This window comes from Plasmodium yoelii (genome assembly GCF_900002385.2).
Source record: "Plasmodium yoelii strain 17X genome assembly, chromosome: 11".
Taxonomy (NCBI): Eukaryota; Apicomplexa; class Aconoidasida; order Haemosporida; family Plasmodiidae; genus Plasmodium; species Plasmodium yoelii.
In genome coordinates, this window is record NC_036183.2 from 1894009 (window position 1) to 1906768 (window position 12760).

General features: G+C 20.7%; 3 protein-coding genes and 5 non-coding genes across 8 annotated transcripts; 5 read left to right on the top strand and 3 right to left on the bottom strand.

Moving 5' to 3' along the window:
• Positions 1–672: 672 nt before the first annotated feature.
• On the bottom strand, positions 673–1727 carry PY17X_1147000 (U2 small nuclear ribonucleoprotein A', putative; the record flags this gene model as incomplete). Its single annotated transcript, XM_022956635.1, has 4 exons — positions 673–823; positions 955–1037; positions 1214–1428; positions 1649–1727. 4 exons carry the CDS (start codon positions 1725–1727, stop codon positions 673–675), a joined length of 528 nt encoding a protein of 175 aa, XP_022812505.1.
• A 1819-nt stretch (positions 1728–3546) lies between these two features.
• Positions 3547–3620, top strand: PY17X_1147100. Its single transcript has one exon. It is a non-coding gene; the product is annotated as a tRNA-Arg (tRNA).
• Positions 3621–4157: 537 nt separating this feature from the next.
• Positions 4158–4229, bottom strand: PY17X_1147200. The gene has a single exon. It is a non-coding gene; the product is annotated as a tRNA-Trp (tRNA).
• Positions 4230–4959: 730 nt separating this feature from the next.
• PY17X_1147300 lies at positions 4960–5033 on the top strand. The gene has a single exon. It is a non-coding gene; the product is annotated as a tRNA-Arg (tRNA).
• A 605-nt stretch (positions 5034–5638) lies between these two features.
• Positions 5639–5710, bottom strand: PY17X_1147400. The gene has a single exon. It is a non-coding gene; the product is annotated as a tRNA-Cys (tRNA).
• A 413-nt stretch (positions 5711–6123) lies between these two features.
• Positions 6124–6194, top strand: PY17X_1147500. The gene has a single exon. It is a non-coding gene; the product is annotated as a tRNA-Gly (tRNA).
• A 2405-nt stretch (positions 6195–8599) lies between these two features.
• PY17X_1147600 (membrane associated histidine-rich protein 1a, putative) lies at positions 8600–9492 on the top strand (the record flags this gene model as incomplete). The annotated part of the gene is made up of 2 exons (XM_723776.1): positions 8600–9001; positions 9394–9492. 2 exons carry the CDS (start codon positions 8600–8602, stop codon positions 9490–9492), a joined length of 501 nt encoding a protein of 166 aa, XP_728869.1.
• Positions 9493–10722: 1230 nt separating this feature from the next.
• On the top strand, positions 10723–11840 carry PY17X_1147700 (membrane associated histidine-rich protein 1b, putative; the record flags this gene model as incomplete). Its single annotated transcript, XM_034637610.1, has 2 exons — positions 10723–11130; positions 11433–11840. 2 exons carry the CDS (start codon positions 10723–10725, stop codon positions 11838–11840), a joined length of 816 nt encoding a protein of 271 aa, XP_034493558.1.
• Between the last annotated feature and the right edge of the window lie 920 nt (positions 11841–12760).

Consider the following 12760-nt stretch of genomic DNA (forward strand, 5'->3'; position numbering starts at 1 on the left):
AATTGAAGTAAACAAATACATAAACATATTTATATTGTTTTTTCTAAGTTGGTAGAAAAAAAAAAAATTAATAAATAAAATAGGGTAAAATATAAATACGCAAAAATAAAATTGTTTTTGAATTTAACATTTGTTTTTCATGTATTAAAAATATAACATATATTTTCGCAATTTAAAGAATAGCAACTGGAAAGACTTATAAAGCTTTAAACGAAAAAAATAGTATAAAAAATGTGCACAAGAATATATATATATACCAAGATATAGGTATATACGCTTGAATTTTTGTAATTGAAGTATTTTATCAAAATATTGTCTCCCGGAATACTACATAAAGATACTAATATATATAACATTTAATATAGGAATTTTTTAATTTTCATTTTTACCGATTCCTTTATATGCATATAAAGATCATCAGCGAAGAAAGGAACTTTAAGATATAATTTTACCCTATTACAGATGGGGGCAATTGTCAGAATATAAAAAATAATAAAATAAACAGTAATAAATAAGATGAAGTATATTCCGAATTTTTTATCTTCAATTATGTTGAGTAATATTCGACCAGAATTAAATAAAAATAAACTAATCGTATAATCCATATAAGGAAACTGATATGTAGCGGAAGTACTACTAATTCAGGATGTGTATATATATGAAACCAGGAATTTAATTTTCATAATTAGTATCAGTGTCATCTATGTTGAAGGTTTTCATCACTTCTTTGGCTTCTTCCCGGTCTTTTGTTTTAATTTTTTGAAAATCTAAATATTTCAAAGATGGCAAATTATAAATTAAATATTCTCTATAATGTTCTACTCTAAAAATAGAAAGAAATATAATAATATAAATATACATGGATATATAAAACATATTTAAATTTACACCTTCATAATATGCAATCCTATAATATAAAAAATTTCCTTATAAATATATTGGATATAAGCTTACTTTGATACTGCATTTTCTAATAGACTGAGTCTCGTTAGGTTTTTAGCTTTAAAAAGTGCATTAAGGGTAGTTAATTTTTCAATCTGTAAAGTCAATAACAACGTTTGCATATGTATTCAAATTTATATGTACTGTGTAAGATAAAATATAATGGGGAAATGGTTAAAAAACAGATTATAATTTGATATGTGCTTATTATGAAAATATATAGTTATACGTAAATAAATAAATGATGTACATATGTGAATATTTGTCTTACTTTATTATTTGTTAAAATTAATGAATTTAAATTAGGTAAATTTTCAAATACATCATTGTCTATTCGAGTGATTTTATTATTACATAATATTAGGGTTTTTAATTTTTCTAAATATGGAATATTATTTAACTTAATAATTTCATTATCGCTCAAATCTATGCATTCAAAATAGTCCTTCGTAACTCCTAAATTTTCGATGATACTAATTTTGTTACCTTCAAAATGAAAAAAATGGAATAAATAAGTATGTAAATAAGTAGATATCCATGTAAATTATTTGTAATTCGCAAGTTATAAAATTTATGCAAACACTGGAATGTACCATACACTTCCTTTTATTTATGTAGCTTTATTATTGTTATTTTGATCTAAATGCATATATTTTTTTATTACTAATATATTAATATTTTACAATTATATGTTGTTTCTTTATACCTCTTAAATATATTGTATTTTCATTGGCAGGGTTTCTTGTTTGATATGCATCATTTATCATATCTATTGTTATTCTCATTTTGTTCTATACATCCACCTTCTTAATACTAATAAACGAATTTCTTAAGTTTTGTAAAAAAAAATAAACGAAAAAAAATAATATATACTGGGTGATGAGTTAAAGATATAAATTTTTATTACGATATTTTAACTACTGTCCTCTTATCATCTTTATGTATAATTTAAATATATTTCAATATTAAAATAAACTTGGAAACAAATTTTTATTTTTTATTTTATAGTTTGTCGTGAAAAGTGTAAAATATTTTTGTGGTTAATATTCTATTTGATATGAATATCGTGTTCATTCTTTATTATATTTTGAAAAAGTAAATAAGGATATATATTTTTATACAAAATACATATTATGTCATACTTAGTGTTAACTTATATGTTTAGTATATAGTGGAAATATTTTTTCTTTTTTTTCTTGGTATTTGCATTCGATGGATTTACTGGGAATAGCTTATTTATTATAAAAAATATATATATATATTTATTTATTTAATTTTTCATAATTCTTTGAATATTTTACTTTAATTTGATGATAAGTTACTTGCCACTTTTGTAAAAGCGCCCATAATGATTTAATTTTACAATTATCGCCATTAACATATTTTTATTATTTTTCCTTGATTGTAATCAGTATATATTTTTGAAATTAAATCTTCTTAATTTGTATTTGTTTAATAATTTTGGTTAAACCAATAACTTACAGTCCCACAAACGATTATATTGTGTTAAATGGGTGAAAGAAAAATATATATCATTAAAATAGTTGTTATTTATCCTTTCCTTCCCATACCTTAAATTAGTTAATATATGCCTTTTCATTAAAGCGATATTATTATGAATCTCCTATTTATCTATCTTTAAGATAAACATCCGTTATATATTAATTTTATAGCCAAAAACAAGCAATTTATGAAAGCGAAATATTTACTAACACAATTTGATAAGTTTTTAATGTTGGGTTTAGCAATTTATATGTATACTTATTTTTTAAATCGCAAAAATGAAGACATATATATTTAAATTTTTAGATATAGAAAAATAATGAGTGTAAGGTATTCTATGCACATTTTATGACCATATTATATATATAATATAAAGCATATACTTTTTATCTATAAACTAATAAAAAAATCTTTGGTTACTATGCATAAATTTAACTATTAAAAATGTCTCGAAATAGTAAAAGGGAACACAAAGTCATTTATTTGTATCAATAATGATAGCATAAAAAAATGAGCATAAATTTAATTTCAGCACAATATTGTTTCAAATAAGGATTCGGCAATTAATTAACAATACTAATATGTAATGCACATAGTAGTAATCCATTGCAGTTCGTAAACCTATAGTGTTAATAAGTCTCCAATATCAAATTAAATATTTTATGTTGTGCAAACATAAAGAGTATTGTTTCACAAATGTGCACTTTAAAATATTGCAACAATGGTATTTTATGTTGCTTTAAAATATAAATTATTATTTAGAATTAATTTGGTGTTAGTATTTTTGGGGCATGGATAAAATTATTCATTATACAATATAAATGGGTTATTGTAAGAAACAAATAATTACAATTTATATGACCACAAAGAATGACTTTTTGTTCTGTTTTTAAAATTTATATGCGAAACTATTGGTATGTTATTTTTACAAAAGTATATTATTTATTAATGTTATATATTGTACTATTTTGAGTGAATTTTATATTAAACAAAAAAAATAAATAAAATATGAATAATATGGTATATATATGTATATGTTTTATAGTAAAATTATATTAATATTATTATATTTATTAAAATGAAGAAAGAAAAATATAATAAGGGCCGGTAGTTCAGTTGGATAGAATGCCCGACTACGGATCGGGAGGTCGTGGGTTCGACTCCTGCCCGGCCTACTTTTATATTTTTTCTTTAAATTTAAAACAAATGCATATAATTAACAATATTTCAATAGAAAAATATATATTTTAATTTAATAATAAAACAGAAAAAAATGATTAACAATTTTTATAGTTAAAATGTGCATGTAAAATATAGCATAATAAATTATGGTCATAAATTTTAATAACTATTTTTTTAAATATATTTTTAATGAATATATATATAAGATTATTATATACTGTCATAAAAAATAGCCAAAGCTATATACTACAATATAGTATTAGTATAGTATATTAATTTTTGCATAATGTGTACATAAAAATTATAAAATTATATTTGCAAAAAAAACATTAATAAAGGAGATGTTTCCATTAATATTATATAATTAACTATTAAAGGATTTCAAAAATAGTATTTTAACGTTGTATTACGTATAATGTATAGAAGTTATTAATTTTCTATTAAATTATTATAATAAAAAACAAAATATTAGCAAGATTTTTTTTAATATATTTTATTTAGAAAAAACGTCATTATTAACAACATTTTTTTGAGCCCAGAGGGATTCGAACCCCCAGCCTTCTGATCTGGAGTCAGACGCGCTACCGTTGCGCCATAGGCCCAATACTAATTTAATTTTATATTATATATTATTAAGAAGAAAATTTTATTATGATTAATGTAAAATAAAATATTTTTATTAATAAATGTAAACGTTTTTAATTTTATTCATTAAGTTATATATTTATGTAGATAAATTATTTTTAGTTTTTGAATTTATTTTTATTATTTTTTAATATTTATGATATATATAGTAGTGTTACATTTCCTTATATAATTTTGATGACGTATAGACTTTTTTTCTTAATATTTTTAAATAAATAATGGTTTGCATTTTTGGATGAATAATTAAAAAGTTAATGAACTCATGTATATAATTATTTATATGATTAATTAATGTATCTATAAAAGCAATACTGTTGATAAACTTAATGCCCAAATGAACATATTTATAGATTTAAATATGTACATGCTTATATATATTTGATTGTATATAAATTAAATTTAGCAGTATGAATTAAGTTTCTTTGTGTAAAAATAGCAACTTAATAGTAAGTGAAGACATTATTGTAAGTTTATTTATTTATGATTTATATTATATGTACACTACTTTAAATACATGCTATAATAAAAAAAAATATTATAATTGTGGAGTTTGCTATTTATTTATCATTATAGGAATATATTTTTAAATATTTTTCATTAAAATGTTATATAAAACATACATGTATTTATAAATGTATTATATTTTGTAATATAAATATTATTTAAAAATTTAAAAAGAACATAATAGCACCAGTGGCGTAATTGGATAGCGCAATGCCTTCCTAAGGCAAAGGTTATGGGTTCGAGTCCCATCTGGTGTAATAATATTTTTCGAAAAATTTTAATTTGTGAAAAAAATATTTTCAATATAGAATAAGTAAATATTATATATGAGTAAATAAATAGTTAAGAAAATAATAAATATCTCAAATAAAAGGTTTATTTTAATAATTAATTATAATTGGTATTATTTGCATTTACTATGAGTTTAATATGGCAATGAGTTCTACAAAAAATAATTTACATATTTTTATATCATATATTTTTTTTATTTGTTTTTTCAAACTCAGAGACAACAATATGAATGAAATATTTATGATAGACTATAGAATATATTTCTAAGCTTTAAAATATCATAATAAATGCAAAATAAAATATTTCTTATGATTTAAAATTCTAATTTTTTCATTTTATATGGAAAAAAAATTGCAGTATATTTCAGCATTCGCTTATACTGATATACAAGATGGGTAAAAAGGATTTTATATAAGTAATAAATGAATATATTGTCGTTATAAAAAAGACAAAATATTATGTTTTATGAATATTAACCATGTTATAGTAATGTTATATAAGTATTATAATACTTTTTTATATAAAAAATGTAAATATAATTAAAATTTATTGAATAATTAAAATTGAAAAAAGGGCGCGCACGGATTTGAACCATGGACCCGCTGATCTGCAGTCAGCTGCTCTACCGCTGAGCTACACGCCCACTAATAGGATTGTGAAATGATGTTATTGTATACAATATATTTATCATATAAAAAATATGTAACTATACTTGTAAAATTCCATAATGAGAAGACGACCAAACTATAAAAAATAAATACATATTTTATAAAATAATAATATTAGCAATAAACAATACATTTTTAATATAAAATATTTATAAAAAATATGAATAAAAAATGAATATTTAATTTATTATGTTTTACATATTAAAATGCTTTTTGTTCAAAAGGTATAATTTATTATTGTTATTTTTTTTATATGAATATTAATGATTTATAGAATATAAAAATTATAGATAAATAAATGTAGATATTATCCTGCATGCATTTGTGTTCCTTTGTTGATGCCTAATATATGACGATATATTTATATAAATTAATATATATTAATTAAGCATCTGTGGTCTAGTGGTAGAATACTTCGTTGCCATCGAAGTGACCCGGGTTCGATTCCCGGCAGATGCATAATAATTTTTTTTTTTCCATAAAAAAATATGAACTATTTAAATCCAAAACATAACAGTAAATTTTAGAGTAAAAAGTTATATTAAATATATTTTTGTAGATTTTTTTATTATGAAAATAAAGTTTCAAATAATTGATAAAATTTAAATTATAAAGATTATTTTTTAAGAATTTCATACATATTTTTGAAAATGTTTTTATAATTTTAATAAACATATAAACTTTTTTTATACATAAATTTGCATGTCTATAAATAATATATAACTATCGTAGCATTTTTAACAACTTTATTTTTTTCGAAAAATTTAAAATATCGCTATAACTGTAACCTCAAAAAAACTATATAAAAATACAAGTATAAAAACCACTTCGAACATTTTATCCGCTCTCTAAGTATGTTTATTATCTAATATTTGCGTTTTAATGAAGGGAAATAAAATTAAAAACTTTATGTCAATATTATTGGTATTACTGGAATAATCTTTCTTTGGGAAAAAATTTATAATATAATAATATAATTTAATACTATTATTAATTTTCATGATAGTTCGAACTTTATAATTATTTGGTCAAAAAAAAGTTACATAGACATATTTTTATGATGAAGATAAAAAATTATGACTTTATGTTTATATCCAAAATTATAACTAATACAAGCTATTTTTTTATATAATTTTTTATAATATAACAAAAATTACATATATACGACATATAATGAGGATGCGTAAAATATTATGGGTGATCTACATAGTGCTTATATATACCCGTAGATCAATTTAGCTTTATTGTATAAATTATCATAAATAATATATATGTATACAATACATACTAAAATTAACACTATATTTTTTGGTGGTATTTTTTTACATATTTAAGTAGTTACCTTTTTTCATAAAGATAAAAAATATAGATAATGAAATGTGGTAAAATGAAAAAAGTAATGTATTTAAAAATTTTATGAAAATTCTCATTATTCATTTTAAAGAACAAAGCTATTGGTAAAAGTTATAACAGTATTTTAATTCATAAACTAACCTAATATTTATAAATAAATATATATTGTATTTATAAATAAATATATACTGTATTATAAATAAATATATACTTATTTATACTTATGTATAATAAATTCGATAATGAAAATCAACATAAAAAATATGGTTGTAATAAAAAACGGGGTTGCTTAATTATGAATTACCTATAACCTAAAATTTTTAAATATTTTGATGAACTTGGTTTAGAATATATTATGCATACTTATTTTTATTATAATAAATAAATAGAATACATATGTAGTGTTTTGTGAGTATATTTAATTAAAGTAATAAAAATATTTTTTTCGTATAAGATAAAACATTAGTTATGTTTATTATCGGTTTTATTTATTTGGTTTTTAAATAAAAATTTGAAACTGTATGCATGCAGATCTAGTTATATGTACATATTACCACATTTATAGAATAAAAAAACAGGGTTTGGATGCTAAATTTTTACAAAATATGACGAAAAAGGTGCATCTACAATAATATAATTATATTGAGTTGCATTAAACCGAGAAAAATAAAATGAATTGCAAAATTAAAAACCCTAAAATATAGAAAAATATATATTTATTATAATACATTAGGAAACTACATAAAAAAAAAAAAAAAAAATATATATTCATTGAATAAAATTTATAAATATACAAAAACTAAATTAAAATAGAAATATTATTTCAAAAGTATATTTTTTTAATATAAAATATGGAATAAAAAATTAATAAAATATTTTTAATATTATTTTAAAATAAATAAATTAAAATATAATATATAAATTAAAAATATAATAAATTAAAAATATTATAAATTAAAAATATAATAAATTAAAAGTATAATAAATTAAAAATATAATAAATATAAAATAACCTATGAGTATCATTGTGGTTCATTTTTTCGGAGTGTGTATTAAAATAGCATAAATCATTCTATAATATATTATAGCTCAATAGAAAATACATTTTGTTACAGTGCAGAACACTATACTTGCATATATCATTTATTTATATGGATCTATATATACACAAGGTAATATAATATTTGAAATAGCATATAACTTTTTAAATTCATTTTATTATTAAAGATATAACTTAATGAAATATGGTTTACATATAAATATTATTAATAGTAATTTCTATCATTATTTTTTTAGATATTTTTAAATATTAAGAATCAAGAGTAGGATAACCAAGAAATTATTATCTAAATCTAATTAATATATATTATAACAAAAAATATTTTACTTTATATTATTATAAATTAAGCACCACCCAAAAAAATATTAATTATTTTTGTGGTATTATAAATAATAGAACTTTGCTTCCCGTTATAAATATAAATTTTATAAGTCCTTAAAATAATAGAAAAATGGCTCATTCTGCAAAAGAAGAAGGTAAAACGATGCACCCCCAAGATGAAGACCCAGCTGAATTATCAAAATATATAGCCAAGGAATCAAGTGCAACATTTTCATACCTTAAGAAAGCGGAGAATTGTATGAAGAAATTTTATGAAAGCTATTTAGTTCCAAATGAAGACGATGATAGTTCACGTGAAAATAGTGATGAGGATAGTGAAGAAGATAAAAAAAAAAATGAAAGTGATGACAAGAAAGAAAAAAAAAAGCGAAAAAAAAAACCCCAAACATTACTTTCAACAATAAAACATAACGTTTCGAAGAGCATGACAATTCCTAATTTCATTATTTTTGGTTTTATATTCTTTTTTATGGTGATTGCATATTCAAGCATGACAAAGCATAGACAAATAGTAAGTTTAATTATTTTGTTTGCACTTATAAATTTTTATTGTATTGTTTTAAATTTGATAACTATAATGTTACATACAAATAATACATTGATAAAATAATAATTAAAAGCAAAAACGTAATGAAACAGTGTTGCATATTATTAAGTAAAATGTTATATGTCTGTGCATGTGTTAATATATATCTGCATATATAAAGCGCGTACATAGTGTTAAAATAACACATTTCCTTGTAAACCATATTATTTACATTACTTATTTATTTATTTATTTATTTATTTATTTATTTATTTATTTATTTATTTATTTATTTATTTATTTATTTATTTATTTATTTATTTATTTATTTATTTATTTATTTATTTATTTATTTATTTATTTATTTATTATTACAGGGATATGCCGCAGGTTTTCTAGGTGATGCAAGTCAACGCGCTGCTAGACCCGCAGGATGTACTTGTGGAGGACATAAAGCTGCTGCTGCTCATAAATAACTAAAAGGATTAATAAGTTCACGTTACCACATGGTACTACAACGTATTCAGGAGAATGTAGTCATAAGTTAGAATAATATCAAATCTTAATGGATGAACCTGATATAGTATTGGATTTTTTTAGGTACCTCCCAGATATAACTTTATAGAACATATATTTAAAGTATGAAAATGAGCAATTTTAATAAAAGGACGTTTTTATTTTTAAAATAAAAAATAATTAAAATTTATAAAAATAATAGTAAATGACACAAAATGTAAAATTACATTAAGAAATATATTTAAGTTTTGTTTTAATAAGTTATACTTAGAATTGTGATTAATTTAAATTTTCATTTATATATCTATGCAATTTATAAGTTTTTAAATAATCGGCTAAATGGTGAATTTTAACTTTTAAGCATTTGCATTTATGTTTTTTTCAGCACTTTATACAGTATGTTTATTTTTAATATTATTTTATTATTGTATTATTGTATATAAAACATGTATCACAAAAATACAATATTTTTTATTAACTTGTAATTAATATATAAAGTAATATAGTCCCGTAATAATAATACAGTTTATTGCATAATTTTTCTGAACCATATGGGTTGTTTAATGGTTATATATTTAATAATACCTAAATAATATGCATTGGTAAATTAGGGTTAGCTTTTAAGAATATTTAAGAATAATAAAATAGTTAAATGAAAAGTATCCATGGTTATAGTTTTGAATTAAAAAAAAAAAAAAAGCTAGAAAGCCAAAAACCATAATACTATATGCTTCTAAGGTTAATAGGCGCTTTTAATATGTACTAGGAATATTGATATTTGAATCCTAAGAGCATTTGTAATTTTAAATAAAATATTCGTAGTGATTCATATATTTATGTATGTAATAATTGTTAATAATCTGAAAAAACGTGCATTATTTTTTATAATTTATAGATAAAATAGGTAGATGAATAAGCACATACAAAAAAAAAAAAAAAATATATATGAATTTAAAATATATAAAATAATAAAAGAAAAAATATTATGTAATTATAAATTTGTTAATTAAATTTATTTTTAAATACCGTTTTCAACCTCAAAATAAGGTAGAAAAAAAATAGAAAGCAAAAATATATTTTTATTGGTTTCTAAAAAATAGAAACATATAATAAAGACCCTTTTGTCAATATTAAAAAATATGTTATCTTATTTTATATAAATTATATACTTATACAAATTATTATTAAAAATGAGTAAGGTTCAAGAAAACTGTGGTATAAAATCACATGGAAAAAAGAAAGTTGATGAAGAAGTAACATTGGAAAGCTATAAAGAAGAACCAGAAAAAAAATCTATATATTTTGACACTACGAAAAATAGTACCAAGGAATATAATGATGATAGTACTACAAATGAAAGTGAAGATGATAGAGAAAGTGAATATGAAGATAGTGATGAACATGAAGAAATTAAATTAAAGAGAAAACATGAAGAATATGAAGACGAAGATGATGAGGAAACTGACAAAAAAAAAAAAAAAAAAAAAAAAAAAAAAAAAAAAAAAAAAAAAATCAAAACTAAAATCGATGATAGCAGTAGTGAAGAAGGAAATAACTTTTACAAGAGTAATAATTGCTCTTTCGATAATTTTCCTTATGTCATTTGCATATGTCAGTAATGAAGATCATGTTATTCGATTTGTAAGTTATAATTCTTTTATATCTATATATCTATATATATATTATTATATTATTTTTAATTTTGATCGTCTTATTGTTTTATAAAATATTACATATATGAAATAATAATTAAAAATAAAGTGGGTAAAAAAGTAATGTACATATTAATAAATACAATAATATATATTGTAAATTATATATATATAAAAACACATACATTGCATGAAAATACATTTTTCCATGAACACATTATTTACATTATTTTTTTTTTTTATTTCAGAAAAATTACGTAACTTCATTTATCCCAAGCTCATTCATGCAATCCCCTCAAAAGAGCACAGGAGGATGTTCGTGTTCAAAAAAAGCCAATGCTGCTCTAGCTTCACCTAAAGGAGAAGATCAACCACCATTTGAATGTCCATTAGTAACTCTTAGAAACAAGTTATTGGAAGAATTAGAAAAGGCTTCTCAAAGAGAAAAAATGAAAGAAGCTGCAAATGGATCAACACCAATAGTAGAAGGATCCGAAACAACACCAATAGTTACTTTCCCACCAGAACCAGAAGTAGTGCCTTCAGCTGTACCTGCCATTGCACCAGCTCCAGTTTTACCAGCCATTACAGAAGTTCCTTATGCCGCACCAACTCCTTCTCAACCCATCGCTGGTGAAATAGGCAAAACAGCTTAAACATGAATCAAATTCCTTAATGATGAACTATTTATAAAATCGGAATATTGTAATAGTAAAGGACAATATAACTGATACTATACACGTTATATATTAAAAATTATGCCTTGATTTGATCCAACATTTTCATAAAAAGTATAAGAATATACAAATATTATTTATTTCAAATAATAAAATAACAATAATAAAAATTAAAATTAAATAAAATGAATATTTTTGGATGCCAATGGCATATATAAAATTAATGTTTGTATTTATTATTATAATTATATATATTTGTTAAAAAGCTGTGCCTTTTTTATAGATTTACAACTATATAAATATATTAAATCTGTGTTTTTAGTGCATTTATCTATTATTTTAATGCTAATATAAGGGAATTATTTTTTACATTCCAATCAATAATTAAGTGAACTTTGTTAATATATATGTTTTTGATAATTAAATGAACAATGTAAAATATAAAACACAACCGCATTCGTTTATCATATATAAAAACCTTTATTGCAGAAACATCTTTTTTATTAAAAATAGAAAATTAGATAACTTTATAAACGGTATCCTTAAATTTTCAAAACAAAGATGATATTTAAGTTAAAATGGTGTAAAAGAATTTAAATGATTTCTAAAGTAGCATATATAACATGATATGTAATGACAATTAAATATATAAAACACGATTTATATTATATATATATAAATAAAAAACATCAAACAATAAAAAAATGAAATATTACTTATTTTCCATCGTTTATAGCTAATCATAAATAAAAAATATAATACGTAAAAAAAAAGAAAAATTACTTATTAAAACATTCAAATACAAATATCGGGACAGTGTTTATATATGCATAACACATACAATAGTTAACTTATAAAAATATTATTTATAAAATGTAAAAATACAAATAAAAAGTTAA